The 25,781-nt window shown below is 38.8% G+C and overlaps 2 protein-coding genes across 6 annotated transcripts; both read right to left on the bottom strand.

Moving 5' to 3' along the window:
- Nucleotides 1-155: 155 nt before the first annotated feature.
- Nucleotides 156-13,637, bottom strand: LOC113680382 (plasma membrane calcium-transporting ATPase 2). 2 transcript variants are annotated; one of them, XM_027197409.2, is made up of 13 exons: nt 13,481-13,637; nt 11,316-12,721; nt 10,291-10,672; nt 9,892-9,980; nt 8,988-9,158; nt 8,210-8,609; nt 7,814-7,899; nt 6,944-7,120; nt 5,293-5,490; nt 4,614-4,805; nt 3,661-4,101; nt 2,527-2,766; nt 156-1,504 (listed from the first exon to the last, which is right to left on the bottom strand). In XM_027197409.2, exons 2-13 carry the CDS (start codon nt 12,672-12,674, stop codon nt 1,400-1,402), a joined length of 3,840 nt encoding a protein of 1,279 aa, XP_027053210.2. In that variant the 5' UTR covers nt 12,675-12,721; nt 13,481-13,637; the 3' UTR covers nt 156-1,399. The 2 variants fall into 2 exon arrangements, with proteins under 2 accessions (XP_027053210.2, XP_027053209.2); XM_027197408.2 differs by lacking the exon at nt 13,481-13,637 and adding an exon at nt 12,814-13,211.
- Nucleotides 13,638-14,029: 392 nt separating this feature from the next.
- LOC113680383 (plasma membrane calcium-transporting ATPase 3-like) lies at nt 14,030-25,637 on the bottom strand. Of its 4 annotated transcripts, none has more exons than XM_089192059.1 (10): nt 25,583-25,637; nt 23,451-24,938; nt 21,762-22,146; nt 19,269-19,363; nt 18,847-19,029; nt 18,194-18,388; nt 17,220-17,411; nt 16,193-16,615; nt 15,705-15,929; nt 14,030-15,143 (listed from the first exon to the last, which is right to left on the bottom strand). In XM_089192059.1, the coding sequence occupies exons 2-10, from the start codon at nt 24,849-24,851 to the stop codon at nt 15,063-15,065; spliced, it is 3,180 nt and encodes a 1,059-aa protein (XP_089048185.1). In that variant the 5' UTR covers nt 24,852-24,938; nt 25,583-25,637; the 3' UTR covers nt 14,030-15,062. The 4 variants fall into 4 exon arrangements, with proteins under 4 accessions (XP_089048185.1, XP_089048186.1, XP_027053211.2 ...); XM_089192060.1 differs by lacking the exon at nt 25,583-25,637 and adding an exon at nt 25,446-25,565; XM_027197410.2 differs by lacking the exon at nt 25,583-25,637 and adding an exon at nt 25,278-25,410.
- Between the last annotated feature and the right edge of the window lie 144 nt (nt 25,638-25,781).

Raw genomic sequence — 25,781 nt, 5'->3', positions numbered from 1 at the left:
TGACTTATTTCTGTTGATCTGGACGAAGGTCCTTCTTCCCTCCCGCAAAAAAAAGACAGTCCTGGGAATTGTGAAATGCTTTCTTTCAAAAGAAGAAGAGTAAGCAATGACAGGTGTTTTACCAAATTTAGCAAAGAAGTGTCTTGGATACGCAATCATTTAAAAACCTCTTTAATAGCAAAACGATTTTGTATTAAAAGTCACTTTAAGTGCTGAATACTATACCTTGTTAATTGCTTAATATGTATAAGTAGTTTACGGGGCGTAGGAGATTTGCAAATATGCGCTCTCATTCACGACATAAGCCACTTTAAAAACAGAACGGAACAACCTCATCTTTCTTGTTGTTTGCTTGATATGTATAAGTTGTTTGTAGGGCGTAGGAGCAAAAGTGAAAAGTGTTACGCCAAACTTAGCATTTTCTTTTAACGCGTAAATCTCTTCCGCGGTAACATTGACAAAACGCGAGACAGCCATTTACAAATTCAGTGCCCCTGCTATAATCACTTCGCGCGAGGTGATTATTGCGACGCTATTCTCGACCAATCAGAGCGCGCACATCTCTATAATGGGCAATCATACAAAGTAATGATAATAAGACTGAGAGGAGTCCAGGTCGTGATAAACAAATCGGATTTTGTTATCACTCGTATGATTACAGATCGAATTGGACGACACGAAGTCTTCTCGCCAATTTATCATAAAAATTACAATTTCCGAGAGAAGAAGAATGGCCAAGTTACCAAAGAAAGGGAAAATTTCCATTAACTTATTTAAGCTACAACTTTAACGTGATTGGATTATTGATCTGTCCGATTACAACTTGGCAAGTGAATTGGAAGAAAATATAATTTTTGTAAACCAATTACAATCGGTTAAATTGTAATTTTTATGATAAATGTGACTATCGTCTAGTTATTTAGACCCATTCAAGAGTAAGCCGCTGATTAACAAAATCTGCCATGAATAACTTGGCCTCAAATGTCCTGGTGAATATATACAAAATACAATAACCCAGTAAGGCCTGGTTCCCAATAATGAAATGCTGATCATAACCATTATTATGTCAACTGATGTCATGATGGTGATACCACGATCCTTCGTTTCACCCGTTCACACCACAAACATGATGAAAAAAGAACTTGCTATGTTACTCTCAAGTAAACGAAAAGATTCTGGAAGTTGACCCCAGAAAAAAAAAGGCCCGAATAAAACTTAGGCCCTTAAGATATTCGAACCCACGCCTCTTGGACACTTGTGTGGCGGTACTTCCAACTGAATTACGTCCTGAATCGTTATTTCACTTGCGTAAACCAGGCTTCACATGGCTGTATTAGTTGCGAGATTATGAATGGTCAGTTAAACAAATTCTGAATTATGTTAAATTGTCCTTGTTTTCTCAGTTTATAGTAGTCATTCTGTATTCCTCTGTAGCAGGAGACACTCTCCCGTTGTCAAAAAACCTTGCACTCCCATTATTGTCGTATGTGTACATCGTCAGGTTCTGAAACGAAAAAAAACCTTGCAAAACATACCCCATGACAATATGGTGATTCAACACCTAGCACATTACTAGTGGACCTCACCACACTGTAGGTTAATTCGTTGTTAGAAGAAAAAGGTAATCTGCTGTAATATCTAATGGTACTATGTCTCCATTTTACTATTAACCATGCTACTATTTCCGCCATATTCTTGGAGGATATTAGAGGAGGACTTAGGAACGTTCCTCGTGGATCAACTTACCCTCTACCGTGAAATTAGTGGTATAGCCATTCTCGAGAAAAATGTTTTTCGTCTTGTCACGAGCGTGGTACAAAGAAAAAATTCTGAGTCCCCATATGGAATCGAACCTTTGCCATTCTCACTTTGACAAAATATGACGATAACTCAAGATACGAATGTTGCCTTTGACCATATATCAGATCTTACAATCTAGTAACGTTTTTGCACCCATGAAATTACTCTAAATTCGTCACGTGACCAATATGTCCCAGCTAAAACTGGGAATAAGGGAATAACCGGTGACATTCCCTTCCTAACACTCTGATTTTCATGTAAAATGTAATTCAAGATGAAAGAGCTGAAGAACGGACATATTTGTTTGCTCGTAAATTCGCACTAAGGAATAGTGGAAAGTGAATATCCTAGACAGAAAAAGGTAGGCTGCTCGTGAACACTTTGTCCCGAGCGATGCAAAAATATCTCATGGATAATAAACATAGCCTCTATTTGGTGCGAATATTTCCGCGGATGTTCGTCATTTGACAGTATCTGTTCCTAGAAGCTCACAGTTTTCCTCGAACTTCACTCTCGTTAAACTTCTTTCCTCTCAGAACAAATAATGTCTAAGGACAAATGGAGGCAATTTTTCTACAGCATCGTCATATTATTGGAGAAGGAGAAACCTAATAAAATAATCAATTCACCAGGGAAGTCAAAGGTAAAGCAACACTTTCCCCAAAAGCCTTGATTTTGAATTACATCCATAGCCCCCTGCTCAATTCTTAGTCATTCAAACCTCACCTGTTTTCGAACCTTAGAGACTCCTCGCATTAGGGCCAGCTTCTCGCAGCAACCTTCTCTGTTTCTAGTGATTCCATTCGCACAGCACCGAATCTGAAGAGGAATAATCTCCTTGGGAATAGTGAACACAAGCTGGGCCCAGATCAGCTCAGAAAAGCCGAAAAACAAGCTCCACATCCACTGGTCCCACTCCATATCAATCACACGAAATGCATTTGTGAAGAATTGCACGATAATGATCTAAAAGAATGAACAGAACATGAGCTTGTCCGGTAAAAGCCGTCTTACCCCGCACTCGTACGGCTCTGTTGCTTTGGAAAATTGTGGTCGCAAACTTAAAATAAAACAGAACTGAAAATCTGTCGTTTTTTTGATAAACTGCGAGTCCCTTGTTCTGGCGTAAAGAAATAAAGCGAATGTCGTTACTCTAAAATTTGTTTTGAAGTTGTCGACCGCACCCCTCTTAAGTATTTAATTAAGGCCCGGCTAAATGTACATAACATTTCAACGGACATCTTGCGACATTGTTGCACGCAATGTGTTGCATACGTTTGGTCACCCTGTAGCAACGTGTTATAAGATGTTGTTAGATGTTGGATGGTGTTGAATCAATTTTGAAAATGGTCAAATTTTAATTGCAACATTTTGGATGTTGCAAGATGTCGCGCACGTTTGGCCAGCTCCTTTTCAACACGATCCGACAACATTGCAGATGTTGCGTGCGTTTGACTAGGCTTAAACTGCTGTCTCTTTAGAATCAGTCTTAATTTCCAACTTTCTTAAGACTTGGTGGTCATATGGTAAAATACCAGACAGAGTCTGGTCGGGCCAGAGAGTGAAAGTTTTCGTTCTTCCGTTCTTTCACATTGGGACCTCCTACACTCGGTCCGTATGCCATGAGCAGTTATTATTAACATATTAAAAACAAAAATGCACAGCAATTTATAATAACGTCTTCTCTTTGCAATAGGGCTCGGGAATTAGCTGATTTCTCAGTTGCTGGTCTAAGTATAATGGTTGAGAAATTAAAAGTTGACTAGCAACGAAAGGTAAGAGCCATACTGATAATGATAATCCTACACTGCATAGCAAGACAAAAATAAGTTGTGAAAATAAGTAGCAATTTGAGCTTACCTGAATTCCCATAGAAGCAATCCAGACTATGATAAAAACAAAGTTGATATCTCTGAGCTTGCCATACAACAATCCAGAAAACACGTTCCTGTCCTGTAACCGCCTGCAGTTAATTTCATTAAAAAGTTGCATGAAAACGAAGGTCGTGAAAACCATGGTCTTGTGCTGAGTTGGTCGGCACACACTGGATTCCTCGTATCCATTTCTCATGTCCAGGAAATCAGGAAAAACAAACATTAACAAGAACATAACGGCCAGTTGGTATATAGAATGACCGATCACGTTCCTCAGCAAAGCGCGGGATATAAGAGGCTTGCTTCGACCGTAAGGCTTGTGTTTGAATATGTCGTCCGATGGCTGATCACGAGTAAGAGCGAACGATGCCAGTGAATCCATGATAAGGTTTATCCATAGCAGCTGAGTAGCTGACAGAGGACTTCGCTGTGAGATAAAAATAGGTAACATGGTATACTTTTAAAGACTTTTCTCAAACAAAACCGACTAAAAAGGTAACAAAACCAATAAGTCATCGATATGAATCTCAAGTCCTGTGAAGAAAGCGAGATTACGATATGTTGCCTCACTCGCTTTTCTATATTTTTTCGGGTTTTACCTTTGAAACTGTTTACATTGTTGCAATTCCGACACTGACACTAGAGCTGTAATCAACTTTGGCAGCGTTCGTCAAAATTTTGACCAAAGACTTCATTGGTCCAGCTTTAAACGCTGTTCTTCTCATGCGAAGAACTAAACCAATGAATTAGGTGCAAATAATCAATTTTGTTCGGTAGTTTACTTTGTCGTGGCCCGCAATGTTTAGTGTAGAGGGCCTGTTAAATATTCCAATTCTTTAATCCTCATGAAAGTGGCAAGAAATTTGTATCGGCCTTAGGCCCAGGCTATCTACATATTGCAAATTCTCCTTATTAGAACAACTGAATTAATGACCTAACCTTTGTGACACACGCTCCAACAATCACAACGATGATGGCAACCCACGCGACGGTCAACTGAAACTGGAGGAACTTGAGAATGGTCTCGTACAAGTTACGTCCCCATTTGATTGCCTCAACAATGCTGGTGAAGTCGTCATTTTCTAACACAATATCAGCGGATTCCTTCGCAACGTCTGTTCCAGACACGCCCTGTGGAAACAAATCAATTCTTAAGTTGTTTGTTAATGAAGGCTGGCTCCTGACATACAGTTTCAAAGTAAAAAATGTACCAGAGAAGGTTGTTAGCCAAACCAGCATGGCTGATTATCATCCGGATGGTGTACGCCAGGAGCGCACACAGCAACTAGATCAAGATTAATTAGACACAAAAACTAAACAAAAGTTTTTCGAAGCGTCAGCCTTTCTATATTCGCGGCGAAATAAATATTTACTACCTGCCTTTGGACTAAAAATGTTTATTTAAACAATAATTAGTTTATTGTAGTTTAGATGTAAAGCTTTACAGCAGTTGTTTCAGTACAACTGTCCGAACTTGACGGATTCACTCAAAAACAATTTAAGATGTGTTTGTACCATACCTACGGACGTAATGCAAAAAATAGAATTAACTAAAAAGCCTGCGTGTTTATCAAAGGAATCTGAGTTCCAAGTTGTTATAGTTGATTGCCATAGTTACCATGGTGAGTCCTACGTCAGCACTCCTCAATACTTTGTCATCATTCACTCCAGAAGCAGTCACAGCCACTATCTCACCATGTGGAGAAGACTGGCTCCTCCGAATGTGCTCGACGAATTTTAGTCTGTCTGCCGCTCCAGCAGAGGCCAGGATACGAAGTTCGTTTGGCCACCATTCGTCGAACTTTTCTTTAGTGATCTGTGCACGATACAAATTGACTTAACTAAGAATGGACTGTGTGAGAAAAAATTCTATGATTGTTGATTTGAACGAGATCAGGTTGAATTATGAAATTTAGAGATCCTCACAGCTAAGAACACTACTGAAACGAGTAGTTGTAAATAGGACCTGAAAAAAAGTCAGGCCCGTACGGGATTTGAACCCATGACCTCTGCGATACCGGTGCAGCGCTCTACCAATTGAGCTAACAAGCCAACTGGGAGCTGGTCAATGAATTGGGTCCAAATAAACATCCAAGTGAATGAAGATGATAATTTTTTTCTAAAATCTTCATTCACTTGGATGTTTATTTGGACCCAATTCATTGACCAGCTCCCAGTTCTAAAATCTTCATTCATTATGGTAGAGCGCCGGTATCGCAGAGGTCATGGGTTCAAATCCCGTACGGGCCTGAATTTTTTTTTTTCAGGTCCTATTTACAACTACTCGTTTCAGTAGTGTTCTTAGCTGCGAGGATCTCTAAATTTCATCTCTCCACCGCAGTGCAAATATATGAATTTTCATATATCTAAAAAGGTTGAATTATGTTAATGAAGTTGATAATATAAATTTTTTCTGTTGTCTCACGACAAAGTCACCAGTAATTGTGTTGTCCAATAAAGTCATTGTTATTATTAGTGCAAGCTTTCTTCAGGCGATGGGGTCGACTGGTGCATTTCGATCCGGTTATTGTTTCCGTTTAACATGGTTTCCTCAGGCGTTAGCTGATTTGCCGTGCATCGCCGGCTTTGATGTTTCAGTTTCTAATTGTCGGCATCCACGCTTGCGGTATTTCGGCTCCATTGTCCCTGTTTATGTTGTTTGGGTTAAGTCTTATGTGAATTGCCTCTTTCACTTTCCTTGTGTACCAATGGTTGTCTCGGTCAATCGCAGCAGACTACCGTGATACATATTGCTGTGCCGGAACCAGACGACCCCATCGCCTAAAGAAGACTTGCAGTAAGCTGTCGAAACGTCGCGATCTACATCTAGTGACTTTATCGTGAGGCAACGGAACAAATTTATATCATCATCCAGCTACCACGATGAACAACAACCTATTTCATGACGTTAATGAAGTTTTTTTTACAATTCCTAGAGTTGCATGTTCAGATGAACCAAATTAACGTTCATTCACGCATACTCACTGAATCTGTTTGTTTACCAAAAACATTCGATTCGTGAATCGCTTCATACCTCAGTCATCCTTTTTTCATGTGGATCACAATAATCTACCTTAACACGTATCTTGGGCTGATCATTCATCATTCCTCGCCAGTCTGTTTGTTTAGTGAGTTTTGTGGAAAAACAATCTTTCAGGGTAGTATTTAGCTGATGAGGTATCATTTGGTCCAACCAATCAAGTTATGTCAACGACTTTCAGTAAACTGCTTAATTATATGAAATGTTTATGTAATATATGCCTACTCACGCTGCTGAAAACTTTGCTGTCGCATCCAAAATAGGAAAATTCTTTGAGAGGCCAATCCCTAGATGGTGATAGGATTCCGCTCTTTGAGCCGAATCTTCCTGCAGCACTCAAGTTGTCCCCTGTCACCATGCACACTTTAATACCTGATTGGTGGAGATCCCATATGGCATCCGGGACCTACATCAGAGCAAAATGATTTAGGAATAATATCTCATTATTATATGACAAGGTAGTCCTGAGGTAAATCCAAACGCTCTGGCTCTGACTTGCTCCGTATTTTGCCGTACAGATTGTTTCCACGGAAACAGTCTAAAGCCGTGTATTATAGGTTGCGAAAGGCGGCATCTTTAAAGTAAACGAGTTTGATCCGTGTGCCATACAATTAACTGTTTATTAAACTCGCTTGTTTGAGCCGTACTGGGGAATCTTGGCCCTCGGCTATTTTTGCACGGATCTTAACGCGCTCGGTCTGTACTGCCACAACCTTGGGCTAGAATTTTCCAGTACAGCTTTCATGCTCGGCTAGTAAGACGTACACACCTATAAAGCCCCGAGACAGAGACATACAAAAGGCTGTAAAGCCGGGAGTTTCGTAGTCTACCAAGTTTCTGCTGCTTCATGACAAGTAAGATTTTTGTCGATAACTAGAATAGTTTTAACTAGCACCTGAAGAAGAATTTTATTTGATTTCAATATGTGTAAATTTGTCTTTCTCTTAAATTTGTCGTCGCCTCTAACCGTGCGTCTGTCTCACTTCACCAATTAATCGTTTGCTACGCTTTGCTGTGTTATAAAACATGATAATTCAAGATATCTTAACTCAATATCACATTGTGTTGAACTATCTTACGGTAGGTTTTTTTTAGTTACCCGTGTTCGGACATTTTCGTCAATGCCAATATAACCCAGGAACGTAAGGTTTGACATGGAGTCATCGTTGTCCCAGTCATAGTTTTCTACGAGAAGAAAAATGTGACATTTTAAAAGGTATATGAGGTATTTTCCATGATTCATATCAAGAGAAAAAAGGACAAACTTGTCCCATTATTTTCTATTGTTCTCAAAAAATGCCCTTAAGTGTCAGTGCGCAAGACTTTATAAGACTCTTCCTACCGAACCTCAGAACAATGAAATAAGAGAGCTGTAGAATTAAGATGGTTGAGCTTTTCTACTCTAAACTTCAGACTCACCATCCGTGTTTTTCCTTTTTACAGAAGAGGTTTCATCCAAGCAACTGTCTCGAAGGACCACGGGCAATCAACTTACCTGGAAAGTATTTCAACGCTAAACATATAACTTCAAATTGTTTTCTTGTTTGCAGATTATCGATTTCGTGCCATATGTTCCTTTTGTCCCGATCGTCGAATGCAATATTCTCAAGTGTCGGAAGTGCCATTTGGGTGCAGCGGGGCAGCACATACCCAGGAGCCCCCTTGCAGTACAGCTTGTATCCTCCACTGCCACTGTCCCTCATGTGAATAACAACAGCAGTGTGCTGAAGACTTGGAGGTGCTTCTCTAGGACTAGCACGTCTATGCACGAGCATATCCTCAGGATATTCATCTCTCCAGATCTGATAGGTCTCACCCATTTCAAGGACAAGCTGTAGAAGAGCGCCATCATTGCTGTCGCCAATGTGTTTAGGAAGGTTGTCATCGTCTTCATCCTGAAAACGAAGATTAAAGGTATTGAGCGTTTACATCAGTGAATATGTCGGATCTTGTCAGATCAGTCTCTTTGGGGTCTGTATGACGGGAGTACACGGTGAGAAAATAGGGAAGGTGAAAATCCTGAAGGACCAGGGAGGGTAAAAGAAAAGAAGCACTGGAAAAGGAATGCCTACTATAAACGTTCGCATTGCAGGAATAAACTTTTAACTTGTAAAAAAATTTTACGGAAAAAATTGTGAAAATTTTGGAAAAAAATATGTCGGTGTGCTCACCAATCAAAAAGTAACCCACAGTTCTTCCCATGGGCGTGAATGTACTTTTGTTTGCATAGTTTTGTATGTAAAGTCGGCATTTCTGAGCTTTCCCCACTTTACCTCAATATTTGATGAGTATTTTGTACTAACAGCGATTCCTCGGCAGATCTCCTCGGGAAAATCTGGATGTTTGAAGTTGTCATCTTTAAATTTCTTCAGGTCCTGAAACCTTCGAAATGTCTTGCCACCTAATTTTCCTTCCATTGCTCTTTTTCTACTTTCAACAGTCACCTAAAGATAATTGTTAAAGTAAATTTAAAAACAAGTGTGGAACATTTTATAATATTCTTATAGAAGCTTTCCATAGACTTATTTGAAAGAATCCACGTTCTATTACTCGTTAGCTGAACCCATACAATTCGATAGATCTTTAGAAGCAACGTAACGATATTTACAGAGGAACTATAATTTTGAAAAGAAGCCTGAGGAGCGTCAGAGCGTAAAAAGTCAGAACTAACTTTAAAGGACATGTTTTTATCGTCCCTTCCAAAACGAATTGACGTAAATGTTTGCACAGGAAGGGAGGAGGGGGAAAGAGGTGGCGGGTTGGTCCGTCTGATAATAATTTTTTTTAGACTTTTAGCTGATCTGATAGACAGGCAGTAATAAACTGTCGTATTCAATAAAGGTCGAACTGTTGCTTTGTTAGGCTATTTGATCGTTAAGTAACAGAACAGGCTTAGTCTGGCCCTCAGGGTGAAAAATCTTGTGCTACTCGTGGCTAATTGACTCCAGCCAGGAATGTCTATGCTCCCGCGTTGAACTCAGATACTCAAACAAGCAGATTTCTTCAAGTTCTGGGTACATTATTTCACAGATATAAATAAACACACTTGAACCTCATGGCTGTACTAAATAAGAGCATGGAAATATCTAAAGCATAGAAATAACGAAGACCAGTTCTTAAAAATCTCCTATCTAGCGTAATTTAAGTAAGCTATGGCTAACAGCTAGAGGTACTTACGTACTCATCCACTGTGTCGATACCTACAAGTCCAATCAACGTCATCTCTGATATTATTTCCTCTTCTCTTTCCCACTGTGGCTCTCCCACTTCGGCCAGCAATAGTAATAATAACAATAAAAAGTCTTAGCGTCTGCCATGTAACAACCGCTGTATAAACACTTAGGACCAAATCAGTGTCGATAAGATAAATACACTCAGTCAGCTGAGAGTGGGTCCAAGTCGTCAAAGTGCGTTTTATTTTTCCAGAAATTCATGTACGGAAAATGTGGTAAAGATCTTTATTCTGTGATGAAATTCATGTGAATTTCATACATATTCTCTTTTTATGAGAAATGTTTACGGGTAAACTAATGACACCACTGCCAATCATAAAAAATATGACTTGGCACAACTCACCTGAGGGGTATAGAGGTCTTTGAGCAATGCACATCACTTTTAAATGACTGCTCTCTTGCATGTTTTTGATGACTCGGTCTATCTCGCCTCTATCCTCGAGAGTAAAAATAGCAACCTTTCCTCCTTCCTTAAAAATCCCCGTGCACCTTGGAAGAATGGCCTCGGGTGCTCCTTTGATATAAATTTTATACTCATTTCCATCCCTAATGACTGTGCTCATAAATCTACGTTCTGGAGAGAATCCAAACACCTTAACAAATGTTTCCTCTGGATGTTCTTTCCTTGTGAACGGGTAGTAGACGCCTAAATCAAGCACAAACTGGAGAAGAGCACATTCTGTCCTGTCACCGGTTTGTTTTGGGAGACATTCAGGGCCTGACGACTGAACACATCACACGAGTCAGTACTTTGACTGGGTGGGGTCAACCATGAAAAAAAAGTTGACCAAATGAACTTTATCTGAATGCCGAGAATGTCATTATTTACGAAGGAAACAAAGGCCAAGTTTTACTCTGAGTTGTTTTGTTCATGCCATCATTAATCGATTTTTCAGTCTTAAGTTTAACGTCATGTACTGATTTAGCTGTCGGACTGGAAAGTTCTGCGACAAACAACCGAAGGAGTGGTGTATTACGAGCCAGAAATTTGCATGAAAATAACAACAACTCAACCATGGTTATTCCACGAGCATTTGAAATTAGAGACGTAATCTATTGGGTTTTTTTTTAATTTTTCAGCATTTATAACAACAAATACGTCATGATCCACTGCGGACTTTTTGTTTTGAATGATCGTAATTACGTCACGGCTGAAAGCGCATTTGAATACCATTTTACAAATGCGCCAATTGTTATTATCCTAACTCAGCCTAAGGAACAAGGAATAGCTTAAGTAGGTTATTTTTCAGGATTAACATCTTGTGAATAACAGTATCTCTGGACCGGTCCTTGACCAACTTTACATTCTAACATCAGTAAATGGAAATCGCAAGGGTTTCCGCGTTTAATTATTTATTTTAAGCTCACCGTGATTTTAGAGGAGTAACTGGTGTTGATTGATATCGCATCACACAAGGATTTAAGTACGTTCGTGGGCAACTTGTCGCCGTAAAAACGCGGATGTCCAGAGAATTTCTTGTCGGCCATGTAACACTCCACTACTTGCTCTGAGACAGTCAGCTCACTCAGTTCAGTCAACACACCTGTTTTACCACAACATATCGTTGTTAGGTTCCCCATCTTTTCCACCACATCAACATTGCGGACCAATATTCGACTCGAGTGCATCTTCTCTATGCAGTAGGAGAGTGTGATTGTGACAGCTAGTGACAGCGCTTCTGGTTCAGCGATGATGATGATGACTATTCCCATTATTATAGCTTGAACGAACTCAATCCAGTGACTAACATCGTAACTTTTACCATCAACTGAGTATGTTTGAAAGCTAAATCTAATGATAATAATGAACGTCACTAGTGCACCGACAATGATGCCAGTGAGACCTAAGACAGCCGAGGCCTTGTTAAGCTTTCCCTGCAAGGTTGTGCGTTCGTCATCCGGGTTAAACTCTTGATCAGAAGCCTTTAGCTTGTTCTCCTGATTTTTGCAAGCTTGAGTGTCCTTACCGACAGCAATGACTAAAAATCTACCACTTCCTTCTCTCACGTAACTTCCAGCGAACACTAAAGGGTCTGCATCGCCTTTGGAAGCCTTTATCTGTCCACCGTCAACAATACTATCGTTTGTGAGTAACTCGTTCGACTGAACGAGAACACCATCCGCTGGAACAATTGAACCGACTTGTAGAAAGCATAGATCACCAACTTTGAGATCCTTACAACAGATTGTCATTTCTTTTCCGCTTCTTATGACAGTGCATTTTCGGCTGTTCTCCATTCTAAGTTGCATCTTATAAAACTCACGGTCTCGAAAGAAGTCACTCAGAGCTGAACTAAAAATGATTACTCCCACAGTGCCCAGAATTCCGCAGCCTTCCATCCAAGCTGTTTTGGTCTGTTCTATTCCATCGCAGATTTCAGGATGATACCAGCCTAGAATAAGAGCAGCAATGGCTCCCAGTACTAAAATAATCAAGACCGAGTCTGTGAGCGAGTAAATAAACGATCGAAAAAAGCTCTGAGGCGGCTTAACCGGTATATGATTGCTTCCAAAAACTTCTCTTCTCGCGAGCCCGTCTTTAATACCAATTACACCCTTTCTGGTGGAAGAATGAAGCTTCCGCACGATTGCTTTAACACCGCCAAGCTCTCGTTCAAGACGATCTACTGCTGTGCGCCCTCGAGTTTCCATCAGATCGACGAAATTGCGTTTAAGCTCTTGATGATCGGGGAAATCCGGAGCGCAGTTCGGACTGTCAAGTGCCATGTTTTTGCCGCCTGAGTGCTGAGCAGGACAAAGTTGTCAGAGTTGTGCTGATGACGACAAATTAAATGTTACGAACTCGCCGCAAGGAATTCTGTTTAATTAACGAGTAATCCGGGAATCACGAACCACTAAATCTTACTGACGTTCGCAGTTTCATGTGTCACGAAAAAACTTACGAAGTTTTTTTCAAGAAACAGTATTAAGCAGGAAACTTTGGAATCGAGGTAGATTACAAATTTCCCTTTCTCCTTGCCTATGCTGTTTTTGCGAAGAGGAACGCAAAAATGTCTCGAGATTGGTCCAGCAAATCATTTGAATGACAAATGAAAAACAAAGGGAACTGTCGCTATAGCAGCGCAACAATAACGTTTTGATTGTCATAAATTCTACGATACAGATAAACAATAGCTACGCGGAAAACAACTTGATGAAGCTTGAATTCTCGCTCAAGGAACAGATAAATTATCACAGTGTGAATTAGTGCTGTAACAGCTTCATTTTCTATCTCCAACGCAAATCCAGAAACGGAGCTATGTAATCGTGCCCCCCCCCCCCCTCAGATTGTACTTTGTAGGTTAAAGGTTGTTACACATTGAAATATTTTGGTCGATAGCCTGATTGCTGGTTGAAATCCTTTAGTGAATGCCTGCAGTACCGGTAGCCGACTAGTGGTTTTTTTTTATGCTTTTCGAGGGAACCAGAAAAAACAAAACAAAACAAAGCAAAACGAAACAAAACAAAAGACAATTGCGATGGAATTGTTAACCACATATCTTCAATCGAGTAAGAGGTAAGAAGCTGAATACCTGGTAAGTTACTGTTTCAGTACTTTGAAGTGATCGCCAAACCACGTAAAGACTTCCGAAGTTGTAACTTCGGAACAAAGACGTTTGGAAAAAAAGGGGAAACTAAGAAGATTAAGAGAACAGCGTCTAACTCTCCGACGAAAACATGTATCGGCAAAGGCCCGTGACGGGCCCTCAGGGCAATCACAAACTTGTTAAGTTTATCTTCTAGAAAGGTCACCAACGAAGTTTGTTTGTGGTAAACAAAACCGCAATTATTTTTCGGCAGGGGCAGAAACAGAAAAACAGAAGTTTAGGTTAGAAAAAGATATAGATAACAGCGTAGTGGTTAAATACTAAATGTCCGATCATCTACTTCATAATTGGTAATTGAGAAAATGCAGTTGTCATTATATTCATTTTGCTGCTATTTTCATACTTGGCATTAAAATGACGTACATGTCCTTTCATCGGTGATTTGATTGGTAGATAACGTGGTGTTTTGAAAAGCGAAAAAAAGTTTCGCAAAGGAGAGTAAGGATAGAAAAACCCTGACTTTGCTACACAAAGTTAGTATGCAGATGTTTATTTAGATGCTTCGATAAATACATCATGGAACTTACATCAGTTTAATTTTCATGAAGCAGCATCTTTGACTGGAGAAGTTTAATTCTCAACATAGCAGTCAAGTCTTTATTGGCCTAATAAAATTTACCCCACAATGTACTCTACATGTTACATAAATAAGTTGACCTTCTTGAACAAAGCAAATATGGCCTCAAATACTGAAAATGCGGTACATCTTAAAAGTTGGTAAGCTTTAGAAGCTGATTACATTACGTAACTGTTTTTAATGTGTGTATAACAACGGTGCTTGGCATCTATAAGATTGATAAGACGTTTATGGTACTATACTACAAACTTACAATTTTGGGATCTGAATAGTACCACGATTTTTAAACTTCAAAGGTACTTAGTTGAAAAGCTTCTTAAAACTGTTGTTTACTAAATCTGTAATAAAAGTCATCAACTACAGCTCAACTCTTTTCTTATGAATCTTGTTTAACGCTCGATTGAAATAGGAATGGGTCGGGGCAGCATGTTATGTAGTCGAAAAAAGGAAAGCGGAAAATAAGAGAAGAAACCATTCTTCCTTCCTCTCTCTATTCAAGCCCTAGGGATGGGTAGGAGTCGAGCCTTTTTTCCACAGCACACCAAAGCTGTCAATGCTACTTACAAAGTTACGAAGGAAACAAAGCTAACATGCAAAAGGACGATAAGCTCGCCAATTAATTTTGATCGATTGATCAGCTCATTGATTTCATGTCTCTTTGGCTACATACAAGAAAAAAAATTTTATGGCAACAGTTTTTACGGGGTGCCAGCTTACTTCAGTCTTTCTAGGTAATGAATGTTTGTTACCATGATGACTCGGTAACCAATGTACCATCGCCATCAAACAACAGCGGCACACACCATTTAAACTAACTCCAATCCTGACCGGTTTTTTCTATAATTACTTTAGTTTTAATTTCCCTACTATCAAGCTTTACTCCACGTATACGAAACACAGCATTCTGTTCCATGAGTAGATGCAAGGTAGCTATTCCATGGGCGGGCATTCTTCCACAATCTCAAGAAAATCATCCATTGGACTCAACAGTGAGTTGACTATACCACTGTCCTGTAGTGTAAAACATTCAACATTAACACCAGTATCCAAAGACGGAACCATGATAGTGCCAGATGTTCCCTACCACACTTTTCGAACAAAAAAAACTATTATTATGATTAATGGAATGCTCGAAGAAAGTAAAAAAATCATGCTAAAGATAACCTACATCAGAATGGATTTCAGAAAAACCTTCTTACGAACTAAGTACCCCCACCTCCGATTTCTGTGCCATTTTTCCTTATCTGATAAATGCTTTCGATACTGCCGCTGTTTGAAGTATGAAGTAACACATGAACCTAGAATATCTCGGTGGACTTTGCTTATTATCGAGCTCTCTGTAGATCAGAGGTGGCGTATATGAAATCCTCATATAGAGAAAGTGAGAACGGCAAAAAAAAAAAAACAAAACAAAACATAACAAACAAACAAAAACCTAATTAGCTTAACTTTAAATAAACTAAATCAAACATGAGTTCTTCCAGTCAATTCTGACAATTAAGTTGGTTTTACTCCCGGACCTCTACCAAACAAAACACTTTATGTCATTTGTAACAACACATGACTTAATACCTGCTGTTCAACACGGGAGCTGCTCCTGTAGTAAGCAATGCCTCGGCCTTTTGGAGCACCTACAGCAATACAGCGGAATGCTTCGGGAAGAACATCCTTGGGAATGGTAAAGATAATCTGAGCCCAGATGAGCTCTGAGAAGCCAAGAAAGAAGCACCACATCCACTGATACAGGTCCATGCCTTCCACGTGAAAGGCTGTGTGGAAGAACTGAACTATTACGATCTGTTGGAAAAGAAAATCAATGAGAAGAAAAAAGACTTTGGAATAGAGCTGAGGGCTGCTTTCATTTCTTTGCACAAAAGTAATAATAATAATAATAATAATAATAATAATAATAATAATAATAACAACAATAATATTGATAACCAAAAACTTAAGGTAATAATTATCATCGCATTTAACTTTATTTAAGAGAAGGTAACAAGTAACAGTTTGACTGATAAACCTAGGTCATGAAAGTAAAGTTACAAAAATTGTAAATTTACCTGCATTGCCAACTGTCCAAACCATATGCTGAGGAAAGCGAAGTTCTTGTAGATTCCAAGGAAGACATTTCTTTCCTGCAGCATTCGAGCATTGATCTCATTAAACAGCTGCATGAGCACAAATGTTGTGAACACCATGGAGGCATGTTGAGTTGGCATGCACAACGTCTCTGAATGGAAACCATCTGTAATGTCAAACCAGTCACTTCCTTTGAAGATCAATAAAAATATGACAACCAGCTGATAGATGCTGTGACCAATCACATTGCGGAGCAAAGTGCGAGAAATCAGCGGTTTGTGACGACCATACGGTTTGTAATTCATGAGTCTGTCAATGGGAGTGTCTCTTGTTAAGGCAAAGCAGGCCAGTGTGTCCATTATCAGATTGATCCAAAGCAGCTGTGTAGCTACCAGTGGACTCCTCTGAAAAAGTAAGTCATTGGGTTAAAAAAAAAACCTCATACTTGGTGATACTAAGCTATCACCTAGCTGAAAAGGAAAGTAGGAAGCAGTTTCTGAAACCAACCAATCACTTTTTACAGTCCTTAACCCTTTAGCTCCTAGATCAAATTTGTAATTCTCCTTACTGTCAACCATACAAATCCTATAATGTTAGTTCAGAGAATCTAGTATTGAATCTACCAATTATCTCCAAACTTGTATTTTTCTATACTCTCATAACTTATCTGATTGATATTGTATTGATATTTTAGGGAGAAATTTGGTTTTGGTCACTCATGGCAGTTAGAGGATTAAGTTTCATTGCCATAAAGAACACCATTACTTGCACCTGGAATAAGAAGCTCCTGGGTCACCTCACATATAGAATGGCGCAAGACGAGTAGTACTACAAGAAGGCATTGCGAAAATATATTTATACCAAAACAAAGAGCAAGCAAGTTTGAAACCCTTTTAATCCTTTTCATTGAGAAGGGGAATGCAGAGATGATTAATCACCAAGGTGAATTTATTCATTGATAATCATGATGAGCAATCCTCTTTATCATGAACAGTACAGTAAACTTACCCCCACAAAGCCTGCTCCAAAGATCACCACAATAACAGCCACCCAGCAGGCAGTAAAATGAAATTGCAGGAATTTGAGGATAGTGTGGTAGATATGACGTCCCCACTTAATGGCATTCACAATGCTGCTGAAGTCATCATTTAACAAGATAACATCAGAGGCTTCCTTGGCAATGTCTGTTCCTGCCACTCCCTGAAACATAAAGATGACTGTTAGAATACCAAGACTGTAATGGCAAATGGAAATTATGAAAAAGGAAAGGATAAGTAAGCACTTGCCCACTCCTGTTAATTTTCTGGCAATGTTCTAATGTATAGCCATAAACTACATTTTTTAATTCAACCACAACATTGAGAAGGCAAGTCAGAGGGGAATTCAGTGGCCTTAGGGTTGAACTTGCAGAAACCATAAATCTAGTGAGCTCTTAGCGTAAGACTAAGAGTTAGTACTGATTTCAAAGGTGGAAATGTTATTTTCCTTGTTTTGAAAGCAGCCGAATTCTGAGATATATTTAAATTTTTTTAAACTTCTTTAAAGGAATCCTTGACAAAGTTTGCTTTTGTTAGATGAAATGTGTAGGAGAATAAAACAAGTGTTAACAATTTGTGTTTGTGCAGGGCTGCTCACTAGTTAAACATTTTCAAATAAGTGTTACAAATTTCATTTCAAACCTAGGGAGACAATTCTCACAGCAAGAATTTGGTGGATGGAAACCTCTACTGGCTCTCTTATTTAGGGACTAACAAGAGGGCTGATAACCCATCCATTAACTAGGAAAGCCTTATTAAGACACAGATGTTGATTTCATCAGATTACATGGTCGACTGCTCCAAACTAAAGCCATAACTTGTGGATAGTTAAAATGCGTAATGATAATAATAGGTTAGGTGATTCACATGGTAAGGTAAGTGATACTAATAAAAATAATCAGTGATGTACAGTAAGTAAAACAGAAAGATTCCTGGCACTCTTACCATAGTGAAACCAACATCTGCCATTCTTAAGACTGGCCCATCATTAGCTCCTGATCCAGTCACAGCCACAATCTCCCCAGCACGGTTTACATGACTCTCCATTATTCCTTTCACTAAAATGTACTTATCTAGGGGCGTTGCTCTTGCCAGGACACATAGCTTGGGCAACATGGTATTAAACCGGTCAGTGTTAATCTGAAGATGAAAACTCAAATTAGTTGTTTCTAAGCATTATCATAATGCCTACTCCAATATACTTTTGCAGTCCTTTGGACCAGTACAATTATGTTGCATGCAACTTCACCAGAACATGTGGAACAGTAGTATGCCTTAATGGTGGCAAAGAGGGGTCTCATGAAAAAATTTTGAAGGGAACCCTAACCCTAGCCCTAAGCAAATTCATGCATCATGTGTACTGTAAACAGTATTTCATGTATCACAAATTTAAAGGGAAAACTTTAAGTCCCACCTTACCTCGCCTTTCTGCTTTCTGTGAAATTCATGTGTCATATATTAATTTTGAGCTTAATCATGCACCAATTGCATTCCAAAACTTGTGAAGAAAGACAAATAATTGAAAAACCTTCTATCGCTCCTGTTACTAGCAGCTTTTTAGTTGCACATTACAATCCAATGCTTTCAAAACCAATTACCTTTTTGTCAGGGTCGTGGATGTATGAGTTGAACTCTTTCCCATTATACACAAGACTCTCTTCATCAGATTTATTGATGATACCACATTTAACAGCTATAGATGTAGCAGTGATAATATTATCACCAGTCACCATACGCACAGTTATACCAGCTCTCTGACATTGCCCTATTGCATATGGCACCTTGAAATAAAGATATTATATTTGAAAACAGATTGATGTCACAAAAAATTTTTTGAACCAACTACTTTAAATAAAATATATCTCTTAACTTAATGCAAATACTACACTGTAGGTGAAAAAACTCTGAAGTACTATTAGTTTTAGGACAAAATGAACAATTATTACAGTTTCATAGCTGCAAAAGTAAACGCAGATTAAACAGCAAAATAGCACAAAGCATCTGCTGATGACCACCAAACCTGTTCTCTCACTGGATCTTCAATGCCAACAATCCCCTGGAGTGTCAAGCCTGACAGAATTTCACTTTCTCTTTTCTTCAATAGACCCTCACCATCTTGAAAAAAGAAATATAGTTTGTCAGTTATTGAAACTGAAACTCTACACCACTGATACCGTCTTTGAGTGAAATGGTAAAAAACATTTTACATATTAACAAAGAACAGAAGTTGTAACTAATTATAAGTTCAACAAAGTCGTCAGACTGATGACTGGTCAGATTGATGACTGGTCAGACTGATGACTGGTCAGACTGATGACTGGTCAGACTGATGACTGGTCAGACTGATGACTGGTCAGACTGATGACTTCAAATTGCAGCATTTGAGCTAAGAACTTACAAGAGTTGTTCTTGAACATTTCTTAGATTGTCTAACCTTTTATGTGTGACTCAAAGCCAGTAGCAAAAGATGCTAAATATAATTAAATCTAATTCTTTGATCTTTGGTCAGACCTCTTAGGAAACTGTCCCTTGATAACTCTTGATCCCATATTTTGGTACCTTTTACTAAATGTCTGAACAAAATTAAAATATTCTCCTAGTCTAAATCAAAATTCTGCTTAAAATATTATTTCAAGCTGTTCCTCATGCTCTTTAAAATTCAACACTTTATCTACATCCAGTAAAAAATGTCCCTTTTCACAATTTGCTGAAACTTGCAAATTTTGACATAGAAAAATACTTGCAAATATGCCAAACAAGACTCCTTGAATGAAACAAGAGCCTAAAATTAGGCATTGGTTGTATACTAACTTTCAAAATATGCGATCTATCACTGGTCTGCTACTCATTGAAACAAATGTTATTTCAAGCCAACAAATTAATGCTGACACATTCATTAGTCTCCACTGTTTTGAACACTTTCTTTAATACATTTGTGCCCGATAAAAAGAAAAATAAAATGAAGAGGAAAAATTTCAAAATATTTCCTTCTTTTTCAAATGTGTATTATTTAGCCAGACTGAAGATGTTTAATTTGGGGTATTACTCAAACAAAGAAGAGGAGGGTCTGGAACAATCCAAGTCTCAATCCGAAGACCAAACTGTGTGTGTACCAGGCCTGTGTACTCAGCACTCTCCTCTACAGCAGTGAAGCCTGGACCACTTATGCAAGGCATGATAAGAAACTCAACACATTCCACCTGAGATGCCTACTACATATCTTGTGCATCAAGTGGTAGGACAAAGTTTCAAACACAGAAGTCCAAGAACGTGCCAATGGGAATGGCATGTACTTCATCCTTTGCAAACCCAGGCCCCATCTCCAAGGATCTTCTGTATGGTGAGCTAGTAGAAGGCTCAAGACTGACAGGGCGCCCATGCCTACACTACAAAGATGTGTGCAAACGAGACTTCAAAGCCTGCAACATCAACACATACATGTGGGAAACAAGTGCAGAAGATCTTTCCACTTGGTGTATCACTGTCGCAGGGGTATACATGAAGCTGAGAAGACAAGGACTGAACATCTCATTGAAAAGAGATGTGGGAGAAAGAATTTTGTCAGCAGCCTCGGCACACGTTTGTTTTTACAGGCAACACCTGCATCAGGGAGTGCCATTCGTATGTTGGATTCCACACCCACTTGCAAAGATGCCAAAAAAAGTTCAACTGACACTACCCCGTCATCTTTCAGAGACAGACAGATGACGACTACTACTCAAACAAAGAAAGCAAAAGAAACTAGTTGAAAGCAAGGACTGTTTCTTTAGAGGTCAGTGAAGTTAAAGCTCTCTGAAATTCAGTAGCAGTTACCTTGTTCAAATGTTTTGTTGAAACTTTAGAGAATTTAAAAAAACTGAAACCACTCACAAAAAGTGTTACTGGATAACTCTCTTGTGAGTTGTGAGTTGTTTTTAAAATAAGTAGTGGCTGAGATAAGAATAAGGATGATAATGTGTTAGTTGCTATAACCCAGAAATCACAAAAGGAGAGAATTCAGCTGTGGATTGGAGTGAAAATGTCAAACTACTTAGATACTCTGAAACAAACAATAAGTAGCCCTGGGAAACAATCAGCTCAAAATTGGGTCATGATCAGAATTCTATTTTACCACCACTCACTCCCTCACTCACCTCAATGACATATGTGACTTTGCCTCCTATAGGAGCCAGTAGCCACAAAATTGTATTTTTTTACGGGAAAACATATTTCAATAACTTGCCTATTTTCAATGAAAACATAACAGCTTTAAGTTTCTTTAATTTACAAATCTAACAAAATGTCATCTTGTTGACCACAATTTCCAATGTGACCCTTTCTGTAAATCGCTTGCCCAAAATACTGTGGTGAACTATGTCATCTTCCTCTGCCAACATTCTGTACAATTTAAATCTAAATGTATCACAGAGCAAGGATGTACATTATCCAACAAATATAAATAAAAGATACATGAACAAGTGTGGATATACACATGTATAAGTAAGTTAGGCTAAAAAAAACTTAATAATTTTACCTTCAGGAGATATACTTTTTGTTGTTAGACAAAGAATACGCAAGCCCTCTTGCTGCCAAGGGTCAATCACATCTCTTGATAGATTCTCCACACTTTCCTTGGTTAATTCTTTCAGGTCCCCATTGATTCCAACAATATGAGTGCAATGTTCAAGCAGTACCTCAGCAGCTCCCTTGGAATAAAGCTGATAGCCTCCTTGATTACCACTGATAATAGTACTCATACATTTGCGGTCAGGTGTGAACTCAAAAACCTTAATTAACTTGCTCTCAGGATAGTCATCTCTCCAGGACTGGTAGTACTCTCCAAACTGGAACAGAAACTGCAACAGTGCAGCGTCAATCCTGTCACCACTCTGCTTAGGAATGTTGTCCTTTCCTCCCTCCTATAGGCAAAAGGATAAGAGGGTGCAGTTTAAGATTCATGTATACTTTTAAACAATGTAAAATCCATTTTATATCTCTCAAGAAACAAAATATGTTATTGTATATTAGCCAACCCTTCCTTAAGATCTTGAGGCATGTCATACCTTCTCAATTTGAGCTAATACAGAACCATCTATAACTGGTTGGAGCTTAAGTCAAAGAAAAGCTCTTTGTTAGTGAGTCCAAACAGAGTTTGCACTGTGAAGTGTACTGTTGTGTGCTTGCAATTCATAAATTCTGAACCCAATAATCCTTCTCATATTGGAGAATTGAGTGGTTGATCTCCACATCCCACTCTTCAAAACAGAGTGAAAACTGGCAAATGAAAGTTCAGACACTTGTTTACCTTAACACTGATTATCAATTAAAAGCTCACCTGCTAAAATTCAGATGACTCTAGACCACTTTCAAAATTAACAATCAGGAGTAAATATATTTTGCCTGAAACTTTAAATTTGTTTACAGGCAATTTCTCAATTTCTATAAATGTTATCTTAAATTTGTTTCCTCAAAAAGAATTCCATACTTCATAATTGTGATCAGTGTGTCTTACTTATAGTCTTAGACCAAATAATATATTTTATTGCAAAATCATTAAAAAATTAAAATTTTTAAAGATGAAAACAGTTTTTAACCATATCTGAGTAGAGGACTTCAATTCTGACCAACTACTCTCCTCAGGTAATAGTAATTCATTGCTGTATATATTTGTCAGGAGCAAGAAACTTAAGTTATTAACATAGCAATAACATTGTGGAATTCTATTGAGCTAAATTGATAGACTGATAATACGCAATTGTTTGTGCCATGTATTTCTGAGATATTTCATTATTTCACTTTCTAACCCACATTTGAATCAAAGACAAAACAGGTTCTATTTGTGGAAATTTTCCAAAGCATCAAGTCAAATAAATGATTGTCTTTTGGAGTTCTTAACTACAGACATGTTTTGAAAAAACAAGGCTACCATGGACCAAGTGGTTTTAATTAGTAAAACAAATTTCATAAGTAATTGGTGAGCATTTTTTTTCTCTGTGCCATTCCTATTTTGTTGGACCTGTCTTTGTTTTGTTTCACAAAGCTTCATAACATTATATGTATGTGATTAGTCTTTGAGTTATTCTGAGATTGGATCAATGAAAAACCTCTAGGAGCACATTCACATCCCTTACGAAATCTAATATATTTAACCATATACCAATACAAATAAAAGGTTTGACAGACAAAAAGATGTCACTGCACCTAGAAATAATTATATACAAACCAGGATCTGTGCTGAATAACTTGTGTTGATGGATATTGCCTTGCACAGATCTTCAAACAGGTTTTTTGGGGTGTTGCTTCTGAACCCATGTAAGTCCTCCTGAAAAAGATAGACTTGTTCTCCAATGTAGCTCTTTTGTACTACCATGCGATTCTGGGTAAGAACCCCTGTCTTGTTACAGCAGATGTTTGTAATATTTCCCATTGTTTCTATCATGTTTACATGTCGCACCAATGCTTTGTCATTGTACATCTCCTTGACACAGAATGCCAGACAGGATGACACCACTAGAGAGAGGGCTTCTGGGACAGCAATGATAAGGACAACAACACCAATGATTAGGGACTTGATGTATTCATTAATGAGACCAGGCTCAAAGGACTGTCCTTGTGTAGAGAAGGTGTGCACACTGAAGCGGATGACTATAACTAAGATGGCAACTACTGCCAGGATGATGCCGATATGACCAAGAGCAACTTCAACCCTATTAACTTTTTGTTGAAGCATAGCATTATCTTCCTTGTGGTCAAAAGAAACTGAATTGATATTCAAAACTGCTTCATTGGGGAAAACTGCCTTAAATGTAATAGCAGTGGGTGATATAGCAGACTGATTGTTGCTCTTGTAGATCTGGGTATTGGGACCAACAACCAACACAATCATTTTGCCACTTCCATTGACAACATGGGTGCCAGCAAATACCAGGGGGTCTATTGCTTTGGAGACCATACTCTTCTCGCCTGTCAAAGTTGATTCATTGACAAGAAGATCATTTTCCTGAACAACCACTCCATCAGCTGGGATAAGAGTTCCTTTATTCAACAGGCACAGATCACCCACAACCACCTCTGAAGCAAGAAGATCTAATACAATACCTCCACGGATAATCTTAACTTTACGTTCTCTGTTGATCTTGGACTGCAAACTGTGGAAATGACTTTCTTTTAGATAGTCACTAAAAGCCACCAACAGAATCATTATCATTACGGTACTCATGATTCCGATACCCTCGTACATTGCTACAGCCAAACCATTCCGACCTTCACATCTTTCAGGAAAGACAGCCCCCAGAATTACAGAGAGCAAAGCTCCCATAAACAAAATCTGTATCACCCTGTCCTTCAAAGCACAAAAAAGATATTTTAAAGGAGGTCTAGTGGGTTCCAGAGGCATAAAGTTGTTTCCAAACTCTGCTCGCCTGTGCATCACATCCTCGTGTATTCCAATTATTCCCCTGTTCATCGAGGTTTGAAGCTTGTGTGTCAAGTGCTTAACATCTCCAAACTTTTCTTCAATAACAGCAGCGGCTTCAACTCCCCTACTTTTCATGACCTCCACTAGCTTCTCCTTTGTAATGTTTGTGAGATTAGGCCTAAACCCCGAGTCTGTTTCGTCCGTCATTTTGAAATATGACGGTCACAGACTGTGCGCGAGTCAAGACTGATGATAATAATAGGTATGATGAAAATGATCGTTATAGCTGTTCACCTAGGTACAAAACAAATTATATTCAGTCTGGATGTTCGAGACAATGGCAATATTTTCAGCCCTTTGAAAACCCTCGTGACTGAGCGAGTGGTTTATAGCGAGAGACGTGACCGAGTTTAGATAAAAATCGCACAGATAAAATTGAACTACGAGGTCTAAATGTGTTTGATATATATCTCACACGAAAATCTATTATGAAAGACGGGAAAAAAAATTTAGCACCTTTGTAAGAAGTAGTGTGCGAAGAAGTACAAAGTCTCCTTAAGCTAATATACTCGCTGAAAAGATGGTTAGTGAGTCACTACCTTCATTACCTTAATTTTTATGTAATTTCCTTACCTGTGTGCAGTTAACTGAGGAAAAAACTACACTCACCCGAAACAAATGGCCAATGAAGCACTTACTATGTTTTTCTCGCTAACATTTCCCAGAAATTTCCTAACCCTCCCGGGACTACACGGCCAAATTGTTCTCTCAATTGTAGGGGAGGGGTGAGGTGTATCCTACCGTTAGTTTTCCTCTCGCTTTCATGGGACTGCCTCTGCACTGAATCTTCAGTCCAATTTTTCGCGATTAATTACTGATCTAACACTGAATAATAACTTCACAATATAATAAGATAATAATAAATGCACACAACTTACTTTCTAGGGAGGGGGCGGATCCAATATTGCTAATTGCATGCACCCACATTTGAAGTTGTTTCAAATTTTCAAGATTTACCAGTTATAATTTTTATCGCTCCGGGGGGCGGGAAGATGAGAGACCCTGGGAACGAGGTTGGAAAAAGCAAAGGTTCTTACCAATCATCGTTTTAGGACAGCCCCGATTTTAGCGGCAACG

This window comes from Pocillopora damicornis, chromosome 13, assembly GCF_964200805.1.
Source record: "Pocillopora damicornis chromosome 13, jaPocDami1.2, whole genome shotgun sequence".
In the NCBI taxonomy this organism is placed as follows: Eukaryota; Metazoa; Cnidaria; class Anthozoa; order Scleractinia; family Pocilloporidae; genus Pocillopora; species Pocillopora damicornis.
Note: the sequence above shows the minus strand (reverse complement) of the source record. Positions and strands in the feature narration are given on the sequence as shown.

What these genes read in the sequence shown, in the direction of transcription:
- LOC113680382 (XM_027197409.2), bottom strand. Translation starts at nt 12,674, where the DNA reads ATGGCACTTGACAGTCCGAACTGCGCTCCGGATTTCCCCGATCATCAA. An exon ending in AAGACCTCTATACCCCTCAG is followed by an intron (nt 9,981 to 10,290) that starts GTGAGTTGTGCC and finishes TGCTGGCCGAAG; the next exon opens with TGGGAGAGCCACAGTGGGAA. An exon ending in TCGACACAGTGGATGAGTAC is followed by an intron (nt 9,159 to 9,891) that starts GTAAGTACCTCT and finishes AATTATCTTTAG; the next exon opens with GTGACTGTTGAAAGTAGAAA.
- LOC113680383 (XM_089192059.1), bottom strand. Translation starts at nt 24,851, where the DNA reads ATGACGGACGAAACAGACTCGGGGTTTAGGCCTAATCTCACAAACATT. An exon ending in AAAAAGTATATCTCCTGAAG is followed by an intron (nt 19,364 to 21,761) that starts GTAAAATTATTA and finishes TCTTTTTTCAAG; the next exon opens with ATGGTGAGGGTCTATTGAAG. An exon ending in TTGGACAGTTGGCAATGCAG is followed by an intron (nt 15,930 to 16,192) that starts GTAAATTTACAA and finishes CTTTTCCAACAG; the next exon opens with ATCGTAATAGTTCAGTTCTT.